Raw genomic sequence first — 24,267 nt, 5'->3', positions numbered from 1 at the left:
CATGCTACGTCAGAAGGCAGGGGAAAAAGGCTTGGAGACAGCAGAGGTTGTCAATGCTAGAGAAAACCAGGACAGTTGATGAACAGTACTTTAGCTCCTGATTTGTGTGCATGTGGACTAATTTGCTTTGGGCTATTTTGAGAATTTAGGTATCTAGTTCAAATGGATTAACTGGTGAAGGGAGTAGAAAGGTAGTTATTATTTGATAGCAGAAAGAAGTAAATTTATTTGCCTTACCTTAAATTTTCCTCTCTCAATTTAAAATGTAAAAAAATAAAATTGAGCTACTACATAAAAAAGAAGAATGAAGTTCTGATACATGCTACAACATGGATGAACCTTGAAAACATGTCAAGTGAAATAAGTCATGACTCATAAAGACAAATATTGTATTATTCTCCTTAAATAAATGAGGACAAATTCATGGAGATAGAAAGTAGATTAGAAGTTGCCAGGATTGCAGAGGAGCCAGGAATAGGGAGTTACTGCTTAATGGGTACAGTTTCTTTTGGAGCGATGAAAAGTTTTGGAAATAATGTTGGTGGTTGCATAGTTATATGAAGGCAATTCATGCCATCAAGTTGTGTACTTTAAAATGGTTGAAATGGCAATTTTTATGTTACATATATATTTTATGAGAAAACTATCAACCCATTATATTGGAACCCCGTGACTTATTTTGAATTTTGTGAGTGGTGGGAGGGTTTGGATAGGTCAGGACAGAAGAATGTTTACTGACATATACATATCATATTTCCTTGAAAAAGCCACCACACTTTCTACTAGAGTATGCAGGCTATTATAAGCATTCATGAGATGAGACATAAATTGCTATTGCAAAAACAAAAACATCAAAACATTAAAAAAATTAAAAAAAACAAAGAAGTAAATTGCTATTGCACTAGTGGCTTGGATCATTCCTAATATAATTTGACACTGGCCACACCCTTCTGACCTGGAAATACTGAGGCTGCCAATATTTGGTGGTTTTAATTATTTTAAGGAGTTATTTAAGCATCAGGTTGAAGACTTCGTGTATATTGCACAAATAGCCATGTCCCTGACCTCCGAGGGGGGATGTTTTTCCTATGCCTTCCCTAAGCACTATCTAGGGCTGCCTCAGGGGCATCCCAGAGGGTGTCTATATTGTGTTAAAAGGATGAGAAGGCAGAGTAAAACTTTGCATGTTTAACCCCAAATCTTAAATTCTCTGAAATTAAGCTAATTTGGGCTGAGGTTTGGAAACAGTTAAGTCCGCCATTCTTGTCAATACTACCAGCAGACAAGCAGAATCCTTTTTTAGTTCATTTGTAGTGTGGTGTCCATGGGTAAGTGCTTCTGACACAAAAATGGCCTAATTATGGGCCCGATAGGGTGTCCATTTATTTGCTTGAGGAGTACTTTCAGAGTACAGGATATCACCCAAAACAGCATTGAATGAATGCAGTCATTGCTCTTAGTGTTATGCCCGAGTCACAGGCAACAGGCAGGTAGGTACAAACTGGAGTGATGCCTCTGGTTGACAACATTCATCAAGTATATATTTTAATAGTTTGCAGGGGCATCTCTTGGGAGGGTTTCAAGTTGGGCAATGATGATATTAACAACTAATGTTGGGTATAGATGGGGCAATTGAGATTTAAGTGTTTAGATTATAAATAACATTCTAATATTGGCTTAATTAGAAGGCTTAACTCTGTCTACTGTCTGTTCCAACTGGCTGAAATGAGACAAGGCCCTGAAATAAAGGAAGAATTGTGAGCATTTTTGTTAAAGTAATTAAACTACTTTTACTCTAAAGGAGGCCACTAGACTGCGGTAGCTCTAATGCCTTGGTGGCCTAAGTAAACCTAAGCCAGAGTCCATGCACTTAAATCGGAGAAACGGAAATCGAAGGACTATAATCACAACCAACTAGGCTTTCCCAAATAAGGCAAGTGCTTAAGCTACAGCCAATCAAATACTTCCTTTGATTTGCTTCTTAAGTCTTCTCTATAGAAACCTTTTCCCTTACTCCTCCCAGTGGACTGCTCCTAAGCATTTTGTTGCAGGCTGCTTGATTTGAATCAGTGTTTGCTCAAATAAGCTCTTCAGAATTTTGGTGGGTATCACTTTATCATTTAAGAGTTCCTTGAGTGCTTTCCATGTGGTAGATCTAGTTCTGTAAAAGCACGATTCCCTAGTTGTTAAACTCATAATAGTTAAGTGACTGGGTAATGATCAGGTGTCAAAATTTTATTTAACACAAGTGAAAATAAATGACTGCTCAAAGGAGGGAAGAGGTGACGGAGCTTGCTACAGCAACGCAGACGCAGCTTCCATCATTTGGTTTGGCAGACTCAAAGGCAATCCGGGAGAGGGGAAGCTTTATGGTGAAAACAAAACAAGGGATGCTTCTGGTATGTTCTGATTAAAGGTTTTTTGGCAAGGGAAGCTGGAAATGGAGTAACTAGAAGTGGGGGGCATGTATGTAAATTGCTTTGGGGAGTATATTTGGTTTCTTCTGGTTGGTCTTCATTGATGTGTATGTTTGGGAGAGGGTGTCAAAAATAGGGAAATACGCAGTGTTTGAGCAGATCCTGACCGTAACATGGTATAGCCATTGCCCATTTGTATAGTAAGTCTTTCACTCATTAATAAGGGAACTGGCAGAATGAGAACTGATTACACAAGCATATGAGAAACTGGAACTTATACAATCTTTGGGGAAAGGAATGATGAAATAAAAGTTGACTCAAAACTGGCTCATCTTTTGTAGGACCATGCCATTTTAACCTTTTGGACTATTTTTGTACAGAATGCCTTCTTTTGTTTCTCAGTGCACCTCATCAGTTTTTACCAATTAATCTCTGACTTCACTGGGTTATAAATCCTTTGGGTGCTCATAAATTGTTATTCAAATGAAGTTACCTTTCCTGAGAGTGTCAGTTGATCATCAAGTGGGTTTATTACAAAATCCTCTAGAATGAAACTAATTTTAAAAAGACAGTCATCTTTTGGCTTTATTTAAAGGTTATGAATAAAAATTTATGTGTGTGGGTAAAGTGAAGATTCCTATGGCCAGGATTCTAACTGGCCCTGGTTGGCTAGCTCACTACACACCTGTGGGCAATGCGTTGTTATTGACTATATGAAGAGCTCCGCCCAGTGCTCTGAGCAGCACGTGGCACGGCTGCAAGGCTGCAGGTCAGCAGAGATAAGTAAGACTGGAGTGGTGGCAGCGCCTAGGACAGAGACTGAGAGCTGCGGGGGGCAGACTGGCTTGCTGCATGCAGACTCGCTCTGAATGGATGGGATTCTGGTGATTGACCTGTCACCGTGGAAATAAAGTTGGGTATAAACCCTTTCACCCTACGAGCATTCTACTGTCATTTCTTTGGTCTCTGAATCCATAGTGAACTTGTCCGGGGCTGAAACCCGTTGGCAAGATGATGTGTTATCTCAATCTTCACAACAGTCCAATGCTAGTAACCCATGGTGGTAGTATAATTATTCTTATTTCCAGATGAGAAAATCGAGGCACAGGTTAAGTAACCTGAAGAGTACCCAGTACTAAATAGTTAGCTGACAGAATAATTGAGCACTCTCATTGGCCATGCTTCCGCTCTAAGGTTATGAATGAGGAAAGGAAGGCCGCAGGTCTAGGGCAAGGCCGGTTATTTATCGTCGCTGTATTTCTACCCCTTCAGGTTGCTTCTGACTCTAACATCCTTTTTTAAGAGTTCACAGGTGCCCTGGAAAGAGCACTGGTGTCAGTGACTAGTAAATTAAGGAGCTGGAACTATATTCTTTGAAGTTTAGTTGCTGGCGTCTGGCATTTGAAGTCACAAAACACCTGGCAGACGCTCAGCTTTAAAAATCGAGTCGCTTAAACAGATTCCAGAGCACGCTGGAGGAGGACGTGGTAGCTTTAAATTAATGCAAAGGAAAATAGTTCTTCCATTTTAGCGGCAGCTGTTCGCTTCCCACCGCAGTCTCGTTCTCGCCCCGCCCCAGGCCACCCTCCCGTTGTCATGGAGATCGGGACGCCCTGGAAGGCCGTTTCTCTCCCCGCCCCCGCTCCCGGCCCCTGGTGCGGCACGTGATGACGCACGCGCGTTCTCGCGCGGTGGCTGCCGGGATCGAGCTTTTAGTAGCCTTATCAGGAAGTGGCGGGCGGAGCTCAGCGCCGAGTCGCCGCCTCGCCCGTGTTCCCGCGGCCGCCCGTGCCGAGACCCCGACCTGGAGGGGCAGCGTTGGGCGTGCGTGCGCGCAGGTGGGGGCGCTGACCGCGAGCAGGGACCGGCGGCTACGAGGGCGGCGGGGGGCGGCTGCGGGTCGCGTGGGGCGGCCCTTCTCGCGCAGGTGAGGGCTGCGGCCGCCGGTTGGGGGGCGCGGGGCCCGGCCTGTTGTTGCTCCGGACCTCCTCCGTGGGGGCGCGTGTTTCCCACGTGGCGGGAGGCTGGGGCTGCCGTTTGTTACGCAAAACGCATTTAGACGCAGGACCAACTTTTCGGGAGCATTGTCTTTGAGGCCGGAGGTTCATTGAGCAAACTTTCGGGTTGGAAAGGGGGGAAAGACGCAGTCGGAGAGCTGCTTGCGCCTCTCCGCCAGCCCCCAAGTTTCCGTTAGCAGTGAACGAGCGAAACGTGTGTGGAGTCTGAAGCCCCCCCACGGCGTCCCGCCAGCTAAAGGCTGTGATTTAGATGCTCATTGACGGACTGTTTTTTTAAGCTGCCTTTTGGAGACCTAGTTGTAGTGATTCGTAAACTTTGGTTGTGACGGTTGTTTTCTGCAAAGTCAAAAGACATTTTCTCCAGGACAAAGTGCTGCGGTGCTTTTTTTGTCCACCTCTACCTTTCTGTCGTTTAAGAGGTAAGCGGTCCCGTTCCCTAGCTTGCCGGCCGTTCACAGCAGTGTTCTTACGTCCCACTGGCACCTTCTGAGGCTGAGGGAAGGAAGCGGAAAAGGGGAAAAGTACAAAGGCTGTCTAGTGACAGGAGCGTGCGCTTCGGAGCCAGAATAGTTTGATATAATTTTTGGCTTCCCAGCGGCCATCTGTGAAGGAACACGTGAGCTCACTTAGTGGTGATGGTTTTTAAATGTAAAACGGAAATAGTGATGTGTCCTGTCTACTACAGGTCAGGACATGTTGGATTCCACAAATACTGAGTCTTCTGAGAGAAGGACGAAAAGTTAGGCGGAGGGTGTAATAGTGAAAGACAAACTTTAAGCCTTTTGCTCTAGGTGTGATTGAACCTTACCACATCACAAAGGTAGCCTTTGTTTTACCAGCAACTGTCTGGAGTAAGGAGCCCTTAATTTGGGACTCAGGATATTTGGGTCTTTGCCCACGCCCTTCCAGTTGTGTGGCCTTAACCATACCTCTTCATTTCAGACATCACATATTAAAATAGAAATAAAACTAATGCCTGTTATCTCAGTGTTGTGAGGATCAAAAGCTGTACGCATTTAGGTTTTTGTAAATTGTAAGGCTTTTATTTAAATCTGTGTTTAAAATCACGATGAAAAGCTTGGATTAGTAGCCTGCCTTTACAAGGTGAAATAAAGAGACACAAATATTTCCTGTTTTGGACTTGTCGCCCTCACCTTATCACTTGTTCTTCAGTTCTTTCCCTCCCCAAAGGCTGTGGCCTACTTTCCTCACCCCAGTACAATCATTCTATTACTGCTTTTCAGATCCAACTTAAAATAGTAATACCGAAATAATGTATATTTGTGTAGCTTCACTCTTTAAAAAATTCCACAAACATTTTCTCATTTTATTTTCACAGTTGGGCTAGATGTAGTCAACATTAGTAGTATCCTCATTTTACTCCTGTTAAAATTGGGTTTAGAAGGCCTAGTGAATTGCCTTGGGTCATGTGGCCGTTAGGGATTGGAACTGAGGGGAGAAGTCAGGGCTTTGATCAGAGGTTTAGTGCCAGTAACCCTTCTTTCCTTCCATCACTGAGGTTGACTCCGATTATTTCTTACCAATAATGATGTTTAACTTTTGCACTTCCTCACATTTTATTTATTCATTGCTTTTCAAGTGAGGCACTCAGTGCTTTCATGATCTCAAATGTAAGCTGCTTGAAGGTAAGAAGTTATCTTCCAGAACCTTTCAAAGCTTGGAGTATGGTGCCTCACAAAGAAGTCATAAAGGCTTGTGAAGCCAGTAACAATGAGGCAAGATTGATTTAAAGATGTTTTTCTGTTCACAGCTCATTTAACAAATAATTATTAAGCTACCTTTGCTTGAAGGCTTTCAAAGTATAAAGTATAAGGTAGAATCTTTTTCTTCTGGGACATTCCTTCCCAACTTAGGAACACCAGTCTTAACAAGTACAAAAGTCATTTACATAGTGGTTTTGTGTGCTTCCTAGACTCTCCACAGGGATCTAGGGAGAGTTGCAGACAAGAGAGGAACATTTAAAAATACTTGTTGAAGAACCTGTGGCTTCCCTGGTTGTACTGCAGTGGCTTATAACTGAAGACGTCTAGTCCCACCTCCCTCCAAATCAGGAGTTTTCTGTAGATATTTCTAACATTAATCCATCCTCTTCATCACTTGATGATAGAGTTCACCAGTTTCCTAATGTATGCCCTATGTCTTCATGTAGTTTCTAGAGCAGTGTTGTCCAGTAGAAATACAATGTGAGCTGGATGTATGAGCCATAACTTTCTAGTAGGCATATTTGTTTTTAAAGAGTAAAAAAAATTTGGGGGAAATTATTTAACCCAGTGTGTCTAAAACATTACCATATCAACATGTAATCACTGTAAAATATCTCATTAGTAATTTTAAACGTTCTTTTCTTTGTACTGTCTTTTAAATCTGGTGTGTATTTTACACTTGAAGTACATCTTGTGCTCAGGAGCCCATGGAGCTAGTGGCTACCATGTCGGACAGCAGTTGTAGAGCTTTAGAGAATTCTGTTTCTCTTACAAGTGCCCAGCACAATGCTTGGCACATAATAGGCACTGATGAAATATTTCTTTGAGTGAATGAGTAGGTGAATAAATATAAGTGCTAGAGAGTTACAATAAAAGGCAGTTTTATTTGGGAAATAACTTTAAAAATTTATTTTTTATTGCTTTTTCATTGATACACAATCGTATATTGGTTTCAAGTATACAACACTGGTTCACCAGTTACTCATTAAATCCTCACCCTCCACTAAGCGGTTACTATCTCTCAACATAGGTAGATGTTACACAATAATTGGCTATATTCTCTGCTGTACTACCATCCCCATGACCAACTTATATTGTGATCGAGAATTTCTGTGCCCTTTTATCCCCTTCACCTTTTATTCCCATGGTCACCACCAGTCACTTCTCAGTATCTAAGAGTCTGCTGCTGTTTTGTTCCTTCTGTTTTGCTTTGTTTTTATACTCCACAAATCTGTGAGATCATTTTGATAGTTGTCTTTCTCTGCCCGACTTACTTCACTGAGCATAATACCCTCTAGGTCCATCCATCCATGTTGTCACAAATGGCAGGATTTCTTCTTTTTTGGCTGAATATTACTCTATTGTGTATATGTTACTGCATCTTCTTTGTCCATTTATCTATCGATGGACACCTAGGTTGCTTCCATATCTTGGCCATTGTAAACGATGTGGCAGTTAACATAGGGGTGCATATATCTTTTTGAATCAGGGATTTTGTTTTCTTCAGGTAAATTCCTAGAAGTGGAATGACTGAGTCATATGGTACTTTGATTTTTCCTTTTTTGGTGAACATACTGCTTTCCACAATGGTTGCACCAATGTACATTGTTACCAGCAGTGTAGGAGGGTCCCCCTTTTCTCCACATCCTTGTCAACACTTGTTATTTCTTGTCTGTTGGATAGTGGACATTCTAACTGGTGTGAGGTGATATATCTCATTGTGGTTTGGGAAATAACTTTTGAGACCTGTGGACCTGGCATATAGGTTTGAGTGACTGGGATCTGTATTAAAGATACTTATTTGTATTTTTGCAGCATTATGGATCCAAGCCTGTTGAGAGAACGGGAGCTGTTCAAAAAACGAGCTCTTTCCACTCCTGTAGTAGAAAAACGTTTACTGTCTTCTGAGTCCTCTTCATCATCATCAAAAAAGAAGAAAGCCAAGCTAGAACATGGAGGATCATCAGGCTCTAAACAAATTTCTGGTTAGTAAAATTGACTGTTTAGGACCATTTAGTTTTTATTTTTCAGGAAATGATTTACTCTTGGCAAGTTCATTTTTCATTTCAGTATTCATATTGATTGTTAAGCACTTTGTTGAGTGTAAGTGATGGAATGATAATTTTTTGCTTCTAAGATTTTAATAGTCTTGTGTCATGTTAGAATTTAGGCTATTAAGATCTTTTAAAAAATAACTAAAATAGAGGTTTAATTTATAAACCATTCGGTTCACTTGTTTTAAGTATACAGTTTATAGATTTTTAGTATATTTACAGAGTTGTGTGGCTTTTACTACAATCTAATTTTAGCACATTTCTATCACCCCAAAAAGAGCCCTTGTGTCTATTTGTAGTCATTCCTTGTTCCCACTCTAGCCCCTAATAACTAATGATTACTTTCTCTATATATTTGCCTTTTGTAGACAGTTTATATAAATGGACTTGTACAATATATGGTCGTTAGTGTGTGGCTTCTTTTAACTTAGTATCTATTGAGATAGATGATCATGTTCTTGTTCTTTATTCTACTAATATGGTATGTTAATTGATTGTCAGATATTAAACCAAACTTGCATTCTTAGAACAAATCCTACTTGGTCATGTAAACTCCTTTCTGTTTGGGATTTCGTTTGCTGATAATCTGAGATTTATCCATGCTGTAGCAAGTATGAGTACTTTATTCTATTGTATTGCTGAAGACTATTCCATTGTATGGATATACTGCAATTTGTTTATCCATTTACCAGTTAGTGGACATTTGGATTATTTCCACTTTTTGGCTATTATGATTGGTGTTGCTGTGAACATTTGCATACAAGTCTTTGTGGGGACATGTTTCTGTTTTGTTTTTTTTTTCTCTTGGGTAAAGACCTAGGAGTGGAAATTCTGGGTCATGTTAAAAGAAGCCACACACTAACAACCATATATGGGGGTGATTAGATTGGCCGTTTGTATTTCTTATTTGGAGAAGTGTCTGTTTAGATCCTCCACCCATTTCCTTGTGTTTTTGATTATCGCTATTCTAATGGATGTGAAGTGGTATCATTGTGGTTTTAATATGCAGTTCCCTAAGTTGAGTGTCATTTACTTATGACCATTCATGTGTCATTTTGCTCACCATTCATGTGTCGTCTTTGGTAAAATGTCTATTCAGATTTTCTAAACAATTTAAAAGAAAATTGGGTTGTCTTCCTATTGATTGAAAGAGTTCTTTATATATTCAGGATATAATTTTTTGATCCAGTACTACTTTATTCTTGGTGTTATATCTAAGAAATCTTTGCTTAAGCCAAGGCTATGAAAACTTAGTCCTATGTTTTCTTCTAAGAGTTAACGCTTTAGCTGTTACATTTAGGTCAGTGATATGTTTGAGTTGATTTTTGTGTGTGTGTAACATAAGGGTCCTATGTCCTAAAATAAGAATCTAAATTCACTTTTTTGCATGTGGTTGTTCAGTTGTTTCTGTGTCGTTTCTTTAAACAACTTTTTTGTTCCCACTGACTTCCATTGACATTCTTATCAACTATCTGTTGAATATAAATGGGTTTTTTTCTGGAATCTCCATTTGGCTCCATGGACTCGTGTCTGTCCTTATATGTTAGTACCACACTTCCTTGATTGCTGTAGCAGTGTAGTTAAGTTTTGAAATTGGGAGTGTAAGTCCTTCAATTTTGTTCTTTTACAGGGTAGTTTTGGTCATCTCTGGATTTTTGTATTTCCATATAAATTATAGGATTAGCTTGTCAGTTCATATCTATAAAAAAGCCAGTTTCTATCTTGATAGGGATTGCATTGATCTATAAATCAATTTGGGGACTATTGGTATCTTAACAATAATAAGTCTTCTAATCAATGAACATGGATATCTTTCCATTTATTTAGGGTTTTAATTTCTCTCAACAAGATTTTATAGTTTTTAATGTATAAATCTTATTTTGTTAAATTTATTCCTGAGTATTTTATTGTTTTTTGTATTATTATGAGTGAAATTGTTTTCTTAACTTGATATTTTTTGGATTATTCATTGCTAGTATAGAGAAATAGTTTTTGCTTTTTTTTTGATGGCAAGGTTTTTTAATGCAGAAAAATACAGGAGAGGAATTTGCAGTTACATTTAGGCAACCTTAAGACCTGTTTATTAGGTTCTTATGTTTAAATTAAATAGATTCTATGTTTAACAGTCTGGGTTGCAAATACTCTTGTTTCTCTGATTTAGCAAAAGAAGGATTTAATAACAGAACTAGAAAAAAAACTGGAAATACAGTAATTTTGTCCACTTCTAGTATTCTTCAACCTTGCTGAACTTAGAAAAAAGATTTCTAGTCTTTTGTGTAGATTTCTTGGGGTTTTTTATATAGAAGAGCATGTCATCTATGAGTAAGAACAGTTTTTATTTACCCTTTCCAATATGTATGCATGTTATTTCTTTTCTTGCCTGTTTGGACTGGTTGGTATGATACTGAATAAAAGTGACAGTGGACATCTTCATGATCTTAGGGGGAAGGCAGTCAGTCTTTCACTATCATGCTTAATAGTTACAGGGATTTTGTAATGCTCTTCATCAGCTTGAAGAAGGTTCCCTCTATTTCTAGTTTGTTGAGAGTTTTTAATCATAATTGGGTATTTGATGTTCAAATGTCTTTTCTGCATTTATTGAAATCATCATATTATTTATTAATATGGTACATTACATTAATTGATTTTCATGTATTAAGCCAACCTTGCTTTCTTGGAATGAATCCTACTTGTCATGATGTATAATTCTTTTTATTTGTTGTAGAATTCAGTTTGCTGATATTTTGTGCAGGATTTTTGTGTCTGTTCACAAGGGACATGGTCTCTATTTTTCTTATGAGGCCTATTAGGGTTTTTCTGGCCTCAAATGATTTATGAAGTGTTCCTTTCCCTCTATTATCTGGAAGAGCTTGTGAAGGTTTGATATAATTTTCCCTTTAAATGTGTGATCCAATTAGCTAGTGAAGCCATAAGTCATTTGGGAAGCTGTTTGTAGAAACTTCTTACAGATCTATCCAGATTTATTTCTTCTTGAGTTAATTTTGGTGTTTTGTTACTTTTTAGGATTTTATCCATTCATCATTTATGTTGTTAAAGTTTTTCAAAGTATTCCCTTGCAATCCTTTTGATTCTGTAAGTCAGTCAGGATACCCCTCCCTTCTTTAATTTCTGATTTTAGTAATTTGTGTTTTCTTTTTTTTTTTCTTGGTCAGTCTAGATTTTGTCAGTTTTGTTCCTCTTCAAAAAATGAACTTTTGATTTCATTGAATTTTTTTCTTTTTTTCTTGTTTTTTTTTTTTTAATTTCACTTATTTCCACTTCACTTATTCTTTCCTTTTCCTTATTTGGGTTTAGTTTACTCTTCGACTATTATTATTATTATTAAAGTGTCCTTGATATACAATCTTACGAAGGTTTCACAACAACATTGTGATTTCAACATTCGCCTGTATTATCAAGTCCTCATCCTCCCATTGCAGTCACTGTCTATCAGTGTAGTAAGGTGCTACAGTAGACTATTATTTTTTAAACAACAATGTCAATGAACTTAATTCACAACAGAAGCCATTTGTAGCAGAAATCAAAATGTAGCAGTAATTGTATTGATGTGAACTTGGATGTTCTTTGAGATTTTTTAATAACTGATGTTAAATCAGAGCTAAGCCTTTTATCAGAGTAGGCCTATCATTTTTATTAACATATATGTTAGGTTTGATTTTCTCTTATTCCAATGAATTTTACATTGAATTCATGCACAGTAAACAAAGTTTTAAAAACTTTTAAACATTAGCACAGACCTACTCTTAGAACCTAGACTTTTTGATTTGTTTAAGAATATCCTTGCTACAAAAATCTCAGTGGCTTAAAACAACAAAGGTTTGTGTTTCCTTCATATTACATGTTTATCATGTGTTAACAGGGATCTTAGTTCATTAAAGTCCCTCAAGGACCCAGGCTGATAGAGTAGCTGATACTTCAGATATTGGTTTCAGTGCCAGAGGTAAAAAGGACTCTGGAGATCTTGCCTGGCAGTTAATTGCTCTGGCCTGGATTTGACACATATCACTTTGTCTTACGACTCATTGGCCAGAGCTAGCCACAGGGCTTTACCCAGCCATAAGGGGTTCAGTGTGCTGAGAGAGAGGAGAGCTGGAAATATTGGGTATTAACAGTAAAGACTACTGTACCACCCTAGTTTGGGTCACCATCATTTCATTGCCTGACTATTATTATTTTTCTATTGGAATAAAGTAGATATGTTATATTGGTTTCAAATGTACAACATAGTAACGTGATAATTATATACATTATTGGATGCTTGCTGCAGTAAGTGTATTTACCCCTGTTACCATGCCAAGATACTGCAATATTATTATTGGTTATATTCTCTATGTTGTATTTCCATTCCTATGACTAATTTATGATTTGCAGTTTGTACTGCTTTAATCCTCTTCACCTATTTCACCCCTCACTTCTCCCCTCACATTGCCTCCCTATGATGACCAACAGTCTGTTATCAATATTTATGGGTCTATTTCTTTTTTGTTTTTTAGATTCCACATGTAAGTGAAATAATATGGTATTTGTCTTTCTCTGCCTGGCTTATTTCACTTAGCATGATACCCTGTAGGCCCATTCATATTGTTGCAAATGGCAAGATTTCCTTTTTTATGGCTGAGTAATATTCCACTGTGTGTATGTACTACATTTTTGTCAGTGGGCCTTGGGTTGCTGCATTGCCTGATTAGATGCTTGCCATGCTGGTTTAGCTTCTCTACTGTCCTGTCCGTCCTCTGCACAGCAGTCAGTGATTTTTCTAAGCATAATCTGATGATGTCACTTTGTTTGCAGCTGACCATTGCTTTTTAGACAAAGGCTATCTTTTCCTGCCTATATGCCCTGTCTGATCTAGTCTCCACTTAGTTTTTATGCCCCAATCTCACTGTTCTATACTCTGTCCTAGTGATACTGACTTATGGCTCCTCTAACATGCTTTATTTTTGCCTCTTGACCTTTGCTCATGTTATTTCCTCTTTCTGGAACATTTTTTCTTAACTTCTTCCCTCTGCTTTGGCTAATTCCTATTCCTCTTTAAGGTTTCAGCTTACATGTCATATTTCTGCTTTCCAGTTTCAATTTATGCTTAGCTTTTGAATTCCTATGCACTCACAATTTCTGACAAAGTTACTGTGTGCCAGTGTAATTTTATGATTACTTGTTTGCCATTGTTACCTAATCACACACAGAAGCCCTGGATATATATTTTGTTGAATGGTTAAATAAATTACACAGTCAGGTAGAGAAAAGTTGATAGTGTACCTTATCAGAAACTGTAGTTAGTAAAGTCCTGTATGCTTCCCATCTATATAGCATGGACCCCAGTTTACTGTTCATAAAAATGTAGTTTTAACAGTGCTCAGAAAGCTCCTGGTTACTAAAATATTTTGTATACCTAGGTTTTTCACAGAGCCTTTGAAAGTTGTGTTTGTTATATCCATTGTTTATGTTTGTTTCTAATGTTAGAAAAAATTATAAAATCTTGTGGGAATGTGATTTCACACTGGCAGTTAGGGTTCTCTAAATTGAAAATGACAGATTTGTTCTTCACATATCAAGTATTTTCTGTTTTGTCCTAATTTTTCAGTAGCTTAACAGTCTATTAAGTTGATGTGCCACATTTAGTTATAGGCTGTTATTTCCAATTTTTTATTATTTGGAATAATGCTATTGTAAATATCTTTGTATCTTGAGCTTTTTTCTTTTGAAGTAATTTCCCACGTGGCATTTCTGGTCTAAGAGCAGTTACTGTATAGTGGTTAAGAACATGCTTTGGTTTGCTCATGGGCGCTAGTGAAGTAGTAGTATTAGGGTTATAAAATATGAATCTGTACAGCCCTTAGAATGTTAAGAAATAAAACTTTTATATTTCTTAACAGGGGTTGAGTGGGTGCTACTTTTTGACTTTTTTTTGCAGTCTTTCCTGCATTGAGCATCTTAGCCCTTGAGTGAAAACATAAGAAGCAAAGTGAAAGGACTAGGTCAAGAAATGCCGCTTAGTGGGTATACTAGGATGTTTCAGTTTGAAAATAGCCTGAGCCATCTCAGACCATGTTTCTTGCCAAACAGTAATTAAATTTTATGCAAGTTTTATGCAAGTGTACTACTGACTTTCCTGAATATTTTGAGACTTTTTTTTTTAACACTAATCCTACATAAAACTTAAGTAAAAAAAATGTTGAAGTTGTTTTTAATGAACTAGAAAATACTGCTTTTTAGTAAGTAGGGACTTTATGTATGAAGACTTTACGTATGGAAGTATTTAACTTTGGATTTAGATTTTAGATAGTCTTTTTATTACGAAGACACATGGAGGATAGTACTCTGTTTTAGCCCACATGGGTTGTGTAGATATAAGTTATTTTGGCATCGTTAGCCTTGCTTATGTTTTTCCGTTTACCTTTTGCTGTTTAATATTGAATTCTAGGACTCTTTCAACCACTTTTTGAAGTGTCATTTTAAATAGATTATTTGCATTTGTGAAGTTTCACTGTACATTTAATGATACACACACAAAAAGTGCATATTGAACTTGTTTTACTCTTCTAGTAGAAATCTTTTAATCAAAGTCGAGTCATTTTTGCAATAACAACTGGCCTCAGAATTTTTTTTTTAGTAGTTGAAGGCTGTTGTCAAAGATTTTCTTCACCTTAGGTAGATCACTAGACCACTTCAATTTCATGTTTCCTGATGTTGTCCATCATACTTCTAAGAGGGTTAGTCTCGCTTTGCAGGTCTTTCACAGTTTTGTTTTTTACACAGCAGCAGCAGTCAAGCACTTCATAAAGGAAGGCCAGCACTACTAAAGAGATCACTGTAAATATAAATAAAAGCAGAATGACAAAGCAGGCAGTGTTCCAGTTATCATGGAAAGGGTAAATTTTTTGGACTTGAAAACCAAGATACTGATAAACAGATGTGGTAGTTTCATTCCAGAGGCTGGAGCTCAGGGAGGCCATTCTTAGAGATTCCACTTCTTGTATTGCTCTTCTGAATCTATACAAAGTAGAAAACGAGTATATGTAACCAAGCTCTATAGATTTCTTAATTCAAATCACAGTACTAAGGTTTTTAGTAAGTTTTATATAGGCAATGTGAATCTTCCTTTTTCTCTGCTAGAATTAATGCTTGAATGTAATTTTGAATTTTTTTCTCTATGCTAATGTACTCTGTAAGCCGTACTATATATGTATATCTTTTTTATATATATTATTTGTTAGACAAATGTATTTGTTTAAGATTCATATACAGAAATTAACTGCTAAAATGGGAAAAAAAAGTATGTCATTTGGTTTAAAATGTGACTACAACAGTGTGGTCAGTGAGCTGTTACCTACAAAAGAAATCTTAGTTAAGCCCATGTTCTTCAGACTGCCCTTGGAAAAGCTTTTCTCATTAGCATTGTGGACCCTTCTCACCGTGTTGGTTCAGTGTATTTCTGCCTCCTGTTTTTACTCCTTTAAACTTCGAGAACAGGTGACCTGAATCAGGAAATACTATTTCTGAAAAACAGTAGAGAAAGAAAAGCCAAGGAATGACAAGGCTAATAAAAATGTAGGTTAAAGTTGCCTAAAGTTGGTTTCAGTTGTGGCAATATAGTGACAATTATGTATATTACTAAATGCTTACCATGATTAAGTGTAGTTACCAACTAGTACAGTACATATTATTCTATTCCTTGTGCTGCACTTTACATCCCTATGCCTAACTTATTTTATAACTGAAAGTTTGTACCTCTTGAGCCCCTTATTTCGCCCATGCCCCATCCTGCCTCTGCTGGAAACCACCAGTTTATTCTGTTTATGAGTCTATTTCTGTTTTTCATTTGTTTTGTTTTTCAGGTTCCACATATAAGTGAAATCATATGGTATTTGTCTTATTTTTGACATTTCACTTAGCACACTACCCTCTACATCCATTCATGCTGTTGCAAATGGCGAGTCATTTATTTTTTTTAATGGTTGAATAATATTCTGTTTTATATATGGGCCATTTCTTCATCATCTGTCAATTGATAGAATTTTTAAGCTTATTTTTAAAAAGTATAAGATACTCATATACTAAGAAAGTTTTGGAAGATGAACAAAAAGCATAGTTCTGTTTCCTTAATTCAGTGACTGTTGTCAGTTTGTATGAAGAAAGAACTTTTCATGGTTTTTCTTTTCTGTGTGATTGTAAAATAGACATTCAATCTTGTAAACAAATGTTTATTGATTACCTACTGTGTACCACATACTTTTCTAAGTGCTGGAGATAACTTGTGTGAGAGTTTCATTTAAAGAAAACTTAAAGGTAGTGCAGAAATGTAAGTATAATGAACTCCTATATGCTCGTAATACAGCTGCATTGATCACCTCGTGGCCAGTTCATACCTCTACCCACTTGCCTCCACCCCGTAGGTTATTTTTAAACTAATCCCAGACAGCAAATTACTTCATCTAGAAATAGTATATATATTTTAAAAGGTGAGGACTTATAAAAAGAATTAAAGTATCACTGATATACAATCTTCTTATGATGGTTTCAAAAATACAACACAGTGGTTCAACAGTCAGCCATATTATCAAGTCCTCACCCCCTCCATTGTGGTCACTCACTGTCAACGTAATAAGATGTTACAGAGTCATTAATTGTATTCTCCATGCTCTGCTGCCCCCATCCCCCCTGTGACCTACCTATATTGTGATTGTGAATTACAGTGCCCCTTAGTCTCCTTCTCCCTCCCACCCACCTTCCCCAACCCTTTCCTTTTGATAACTACTAGTCCCTTTTTGGTGTCTGTGAGTCTACTGCTATTTTGTTCCTTCTGTTTTGCTTTGTTATACTTCACAAATGAGTGAAATCATTTGGTATTTGTCTTTTTCCATCTGGCATATTTCACTGAGCTTAATGCCCTCTAGATCCATCCATGTTGTGTCAAATGGGAGGATTTCTTTTCTTTCTTGTGTATATATTCCACATCTTTATCCATTCATCTATTGATAGACACAGGTTATTTCCATATCTTGGTTATTGCAAACAGTGTGGCGATGAACATAGGGGTGCATTTATCTTTTCAAATCAGGGATTTTGTTTTCTTTGGGTAAGTAAATTCCTAGGAGTAGAATTAATGAGTCAAATGGTATTTCTATTTTTAGTGCTTGAGGAACCTCCATACTGCTTTCCACAACGGTTACACCAATTTACATTCGCACCAACCGTGTGTGAGGGTTCCTATTTCTCCTGGTTAGCGCATTCTTACAGAAAGCTGGGCTGCTATGTTGCACAGCTCCAGGGAGTACCATTTGTATTGTTTTGGGTGCCATTCATGTAGAACATGGTGTCAGTAGTGCCCAGTTGTGTAATGTGGATGTCGTGGCTGTCTTGATAGGAGACCTCCCAACCTCTGCATTGTTGCCACCTCTTATTCTAATCACCGTGCGCGTAAGTAGTCAAGTGCCCCATAGAAACTGACCCATATGGAGGCAAAGGCAAGTCCTTCTTGACCCAGCCTTCCTAAATGTGTGTGTGTGTGTGTGTGTGTGTGTGTGTGTGTGTGTGTGTGTGTGTGTGTGTGTGTGTGTGTGTGTGTGAGTGAGTGAGTGAGTGAGTGAGTGAGTGAGTGAGTGAGTGAGTGAGAAAATCGGGGGTGGGAGGGGTTGGTCAACACATTGTTAGATTATTTTTACCTCACTGTGAATGAGTGTTGGGTCCGTTTTGGAAAGCAGAACTAACAGAAGAGAGAGAGAAGAGTTCCATTTTCTGACTTGGAAAAGAGCAGGAAGAATTGCTTGAAGGTCTAATAATTTTACCTGGGCTAACCTAGGACCTCTCCAGCACTTTCTGCTAAGGCCTTTACTACTGATTCCTCTGGGATTGCTTTTGAAGTTTTCTCTTCTAAATCTGGTATTAGAAGTGACTACAGGGAGAACAATATAGGGAGAGAGGAGACAGTACAGTGAAGCAGTTTTCACATTGTGCCCCTTAAATTGGTTTAATCTGCCTTACTAATGTTAAAAATGTTTTTTCCCTATTGATTTCAGCAATATTTCACTGTTGATTGTTATAGCAATTTTAAATAAAAATGAAAAACTTCATCCATTAACCCTATCTCCCTAACATATCAAACGTAATTTCTTTTCTCCTAGAAATTGTATCAATCTTTTAACTCATACATAATTGAAACTATACTGAAGTTACTACTTTGTATTTTAATTTATTATGACTAGACCTTTTAAAATTTGTACTGACTTTTAAACTGGGGAGAAGTTATGAAGACTTCATGAAGGTAATTACTATTTCAAAATGAGATTTTAGATTGATTAGAAAGTTGTTTAAGAAACTTTATATTCTATTTATTTTTGAGATACAAGTGGACAACTTTAATTTTTTTCAGGCCTCCTTGCCCCTAAAAAAATAAAAAAAGAAAGAAAGAGAGAGGAGAGGGGGGAGCAAGTATTTGAAGTTGTACCCATCAAGGAGCTGTTTTGTTAAAATTAATGTAGCGTATCCACGCAATTGAATATCATACACAAATGAGGTAACTACAATGTGATGTGGAAGGGTTTTTATGATATGTCCTTAAGTGAAAGAAGCAAGGTGCAGGATAGTCTGTATAGAAAAGGGGGAAATGACATATTTCTACTTTCTTATATCTGCACAAAAATCTCAGAAGTGGACATTCAGGTAATAACAATAACTTGTGGGGTTGCTTGGAGAGTAGGGGCTCAGGAATGGGTGTGAGGCTTCTTAAGGTGTACCTTGTTATACTCTGTTAGGTTTTGAATGATTTGAATATATTGCTCAAAACCCAAACTAACATACTTCAAGAGTATTCTTTGTCTTTTAAAAGTCTGCACATCTATTGAATACATCTGTTGAGTCTTCTCGATTACTTCTAAAACAATGAAGACTGGGCTTAGTAAACACTGTCATTTTGGTGAGACTGTGTACCTTACCCACACACAAATATGTGTATAATAATTATGCTTGCTATAATGATGATGGATAGCAGTGTGTGCCACCTGCAAGGGCATTTGTAAGAAGTGTTGCTAGAAGCATCTAAGCAGTTTAAGAAAGAGTATATACAGGTCAAGTTTATGTGGCAAATGATAACAGTTTGCCTCCTAGAAGTGTATTGATAACTAATGAGCAGCTTTAAACATTCACTCTTTAGTTAGCTTCTGGGCGTATCTGAAAAAGTTAACCCTCTAACATGGAGTCATTTTCCACCTTAAATTTAATGTGGTTCTTTCAAAGTACAGTAGAGCTGTAGTAATTTTTTGTGTTAAATTTAGGGTAAAATCTAAATCTTTTGATGGATAAGACAGATATGCAGCAAGATACTTGCCTTTAGGATTTTCTCATATTCTGAGATTGTTTTTTAAATCAAAATGTAAATTTATATTAAATAATGTTATAAACATGTTTATGAAAAAATAAGAGAAAATGATAAAAAGATAAGGATAGTCTGTGTGCTTTTTTGGATTCCCAACTCCTTAAAATTTGTTACAAGAATGGCAAGTATTAAAGTAAATACTGTATTTATTTTTAGTTTAAGTAATTTTTTATCTATTCTCTTCACCTATTTTTTTTTCTCCCTCTCATTTTAAAAGGCCCTAGTGAAATATTTATGGGGCTAGGACTTGGAACTGTTCTGGAACCTTGAATCACCAGGTCAGAATAAAATTAAGCTATTGCTCTATTTATGGTAAAAGCCCTCGAATTGAATTCTCTAGTGCCTTTAAGCATATCACTTTGAAATACGGTCATTTCATCAAAATGGCCTTTAAATATAGAACAACTGGCTTAGCCCTGGGATTCTCTGAGATAAGCCATGCCTCCAGTCAGTTCAGTAAAACAGTCGTGAGCCTCCATCTGTGCTAAGTGTAGTTATATTACTAGTAAAATGTAGGCTAATGATTATAGTGTTAAAATAATGTGGGTAGTAGGGGCTTCTGCTTACAATTTACTTGAAATTTGAGTTACAAATTAACTGTTTTATTTCAGACTTTTTTGGGGGTCTCATTCTTTGCAGAGTAAGCAGGAATATTTCTAGGTAATTAATCCTCTTGTGCTGAATGTGGGGAGACCTGTATCATCTTACAGCAACCTTTGGGCTCTGTAAGGGATTCTTTGCTCATGTTGTCTGAATGTTGGCTAAGAAATGGAAGGAATAAAAATTATGAAAAAAATAATTCAAAATTTAAATGGATTTATCAGTGAAGAAAAGGGCAAAAGTTGGATCTTTAGGTCATCATTTATAGGTAATATGCTGGAACTCTAGCATCTACTAAGTAATATTTTAATGCTTGAATGTTATAAAATTAGAAATTGGTCTGCAGTTAATAGTAATTTTTAGTAGACATGAAAGGTTACTTTCATGAAAATAATCGTAACTACCTTAAAAGGTATTGTGCCCTCCTCTCTTAACCAATTTGTCTTAGGACATATTTTTCTTTTAAAATGTAGTTCATCAGAAAAATATACTATGTATTTATTTTGAGGATCAGTTTAAGAATAACTAACATTGAAATAGTGTGGTCAATATATATTTTTGTGGCATATAAAAAATAAAAGGTTATTAAGGTTTTCATTTAATAATAGCATAACTTGTATATTACAGTAATACAGACTTTAAAATTTCACAGCAATGGATTATTTTAATTAAAATGTTAGAAATGATCTAAAGCTCTATAAATGATCTCTTTGGTTACAGGAAATGCAGCCTACATAGTGATACCTTTAGGTTTTTTATTTTTTATATAAAAAATCACAATTGTGATAATTACTTGACATTCTCTGTGTCTACACTCAAAGTCAACTAAACGATTTTGAACTATTTTCTCATATTTGTTAAAATATAACAAACTTTTTTGTAAGCGCTTTTTTACCAACCAGTATAATTTGCACATATAATCAGAAAGCTTTAGTCCAGGACTTGCTTTTAGTCTAGATTTTTCTTTAAGAAAAACCCTTTGTTAAGACAGACCAAACTGCTGAAATGAAATAGCTCAGAGAAAATGAAATTAGCAGGTAACCACTTAACAAATACTTGTGGTTTACTCTAAGGTCTGGATAGATCAGGTTCATAGAAAATGTCATGAATTTTCCATTAAGGCACAGATGGTAAGAGTGCTTATCAAATAGCACAAGGCAGTCTTCATATTTTCATAATGAAACCCTACCAAGCTATGAAATGAGTACATTGCTATTTTGGATCTTTAGTAGGAACAAAGCTTTCTGGTTGTTTTTTACAGTAAAATATTTTTATATTGCATCATAAGGATATGTATTACTAAATGAAAAGGATCATATAAACCTACCTCTTGTCTGGAAGGATGCTGTTGAAGCGGTGGTATCGTCTGTTTGTAATGCAGTCTAGTGAACAGCCAAGATGGAGCTGTGCGTCTATTGGTTGAACCACAATGCAGCTGACAGTTTCCTCTACGTTCATTTGCATTAAGTCCTGCCACCCTTAAGAGTAAATCATTCATAAACTTGAATAGGTCTGTCTGGGGTATCAGCTGTTCCCCCTTTGCTTGCCTTATTTTTTTTGTCCTTAAGTTAAATTCCTGTATAAGAATTTGTTAGTAACAAATTAGTGATTCCTTAGTGTTCATAAAATTTCAGATGCTTCAGTGAATATTTCAGTACCAGGGTTAGAAGATAATGTCGGGAGCGATAGTAACCTAGGAAACAAACAGTCCAGGTTTATCAGCTTCTATTTCCTCCAGGAAGTGTGCATAAAAAATCTCATAAATGTTCTTTTCTTTCAATACTTGTGTTTTATATAAATCTTGCCCTCTGAAAGTGATTATTTCTATCTGGTGGCTTGATTTAGGAGAAATTCTGAGGGAAAAGAAATAAAGTTTTCAGCTCTACTAGTTGGGAGAAGGTTAGATTTGGTAGGCATACTACCTACATTAAAAAACAGTCTGAAATTTAAATGGCTAAGAGAATCTCCAGCTAGAATTTTGGAGATCGAGTGTTTTTATTTATGGTGTATTTAGATTTATGGTCCAAGCATAGCAGAATCAAAATTATGGAATGGTTATTATAACAACAGCAGAGTGGGTAAAACCTTGGTCTGCAGACTTTCTGAAATTATAGATAAATCAACATATCTGTTTCACGGGCTGTAAAAGGGGTACATGGAAATATTGTTATTACCTTTATTCATTTATTCAACTAGTATTTATTGAGTGTTTAGTAAGCTTAGCATTGAGTAAAATGCTGGAGGACCCATGGTAAACAGAACTCTGTGGTACATGGTTGACCCATTGTGTAGTGTTTATCCTTAACATACTGTCATTTGTTTTTCATAGTTTGCCCAGTTAATTCTTTTTATAGTAGCATGGGGTAAATTCAGTATTTTACTAGAGTTAAACAGAACATTAAATGTGCATGTATGAATTTCTTTACTCTGACAAAGCCAGTTTCTGATGGAAAAATCTGTGTTAAATGCTAGTTAATGATTTTCTTTTAATTAAGGTATCATTGACATAGAATCTTATGAAGGTTTCACACGAGCAACATTGTGATTACAATATTCACCCATATTATCAAGTCCCCCCCCCCATTGCAATCACTATCCTTCAGAGTAGTATGATGCTGTAGAGTTAATTATTCTTTTACAAGAATCATTACAAGGTAGTATCACAAGGTTTATAACTGAATTTGAATCTATACTCTGGCACTTAACCACCTGCAGTTTTCTTATGTGTAAAAGAGGACAGTAATACCTCCTAAATAGGGTGTTTGGGAGGGACTAAATGGGAAAATCATTTAGCATGGTGCTTGCCAAATATTAAATGTTGAGTAAATGTTACTATTGTTGTGAGTGTCCTGAGCATCTTGGATAAATGGGCCATGAAGGTAGTATTTCATAATTGAAATGATATGAAAGCACATCTATAAGGTATTTTTTTTTAAATTAAGGTATCATCAATATACAATCTTACAAAGGTTTCACATGAGCAACATTCACCCGTGATGGTTTCAGCATTCACCCATATTATCAAGTCCCTCCTGCCCCCAAACCACCCCATTGCAATCACTATCCTTAGGCATAGTAAGATGCTATAGAGTCATTACTTGTCCTCTCAGTGCTATACTGCCTTCCCCTATATTGTGGCTGCTAATTATAGTGCCCCTTAATCTCCTCTCCCTCCCTCCCCAGCCACCCTCTCCAACCCTTTCCCTTTGGTAACCACTAGTCCCTTCACCTATAAGGTATTCATTCTTACTGTTGTTATTTTGGATACATACTAGAATTTAATGTGCCATTAAGCTTTTGTCAAAATTGTAACAGTTATTAATTTAATTAAAGTGTCATTGATATACAATCTTATGTTGGTTTCAAATATACAACATAGTGTGATTCGACAGTTACCCGTATTATTAAATCCTCACCCCTCTAATGTGGTTACTGTCTCTTAACTTTTTAAGATGTTACAGAATCATTGACTATATTCTCTCTGCTGTACTGCCATCCCCATGACTAACTTATATTGTGATTGTGAATTACTGTGCCCCTTTATCCCCTTCCCCCACCCCATCTTTCCCCCTTGGTAACCACTAGTCCATTCCTGATGTCTTTGAGTCTACTGCTGTTTTGCTCCTTCTGTTTTGCTCTAACAAAGTTATTTTTAAAGGAAAACTGCTTATGAAGTCTCATTTTAATCTAAAAACATACTCATTAAAGCCTTTTCACTAATCTCAAAGGAGTATTATATCACCATCTAGAAGCTCTTCTTTTGGATCTGTGACAGTTGTTATATTTGACTTGCATTGTTCTAATACATTATTTTGTTTATTGTTTCTAGTTGGTGTCAGAGATTGACTCCTTTCATTAACCTATTCCTTGGGGACCAGCCACATGGGAACTTTATACAATATCTGATTGGATATCTTTCTGGTAGAATGTGTACTTCTGAATGTTTTTCTAGTATTTGTGATGAATTTTTCAACTGTTCCTGCTTATGACTAATGGAATGCGTTTGTGATTCAATGGTAGCATTAAGATTTAGCAACAAAATGACAGAAGTTCTGAAAT

General features: G+C 36.8%; 2 protein-coding genes across 5 annotated transcripts in view; one reads left to right on the top strand and one right to left on the bottom strand.

Moving 5' to 3' along the window:
* Window positions 1–4,103: 4,103 nt before the first annotated feature.
* The window catches only part of GTF2E2 (general transcription factor IIE subunit 2), a 79,202-nt gene continuing 59,038 nt past the window's right edge, over window positions 4,104–24,267 (top strand). The window contains exons 1-3 of one of the 3 annotated variants that reach the window (XM_057505164.1): window positions 4,137–4,273; window positions 4,323–4,344; window positions 7,975–8,144. In XM_057505164.1, coding sequence (XP_057361147.1) covers window positions 7,979–8,144 — 166 coding nt within the window. In that variant the 5' untranslated portion in view covers window positions 4,137–4,273; window positions 4,323–4,344; window positions 7,975–7,978. Of the gene's footprint in view, window positions 4,345–7,974; window positions 8,145–24,267 lie in introns of all 3 variants that reach the window. The other 2 variants (XM_036894403.2, XM_036894402.2) reach the window with 2 other exon arrangements.
* Window positions 9,000–24,256, bottom strand: SMIM18 (small integral membrane protein 18). 2 transcript variants are annotated; one of them, XM_036894423.2, is made up of 3 exons: window positions 21,536–24,254; window positions 15,650–15,733; window positions 9,000–15,227 (listed from the first exon to the last, which is right to left on the bottom strand). In XM_036894423.2, exon 3 carries the CDS (start codon window positions 15,188–15,190, stop codon window positions 14,894–14,896), a length of 297 nt encoding a protein of 98 aa, XP_036750318.2. In that variant the 5' UTR covers window positions 15,191–15,227; window positions 15,650–15,733; window positions 21,536–24,254; the 3' UTR covers window positions 9,000–14,893. The 2 variants fall into 2 exon arrangements, with proteins under 2 accessions (XP_036750318.2, XP_057361149.1); XM_057505166.1 differs by lacking the exon at window positions 15,650–15,733 and having other exon boundaries at window positions 21,536–24,256.

The sequence above is a fragment of the Manis pentadactyla genome, chromosome 7, assembly GCF_030020395.1.
Source record: "Manis pentadactyla isolate mManPen7 chromosome 7, mManPen7.hap1, whole genome shotgun sequence".
Taxonomy (NCBI): Eukaryota; Metazoa; Chordata; class Mammalia; order Pholidota; family Manidae; genus Manis; species Manis pentadactyla.
This window is presented reverse-complemented; position numbering and strand designations above follow the sequence as displayed.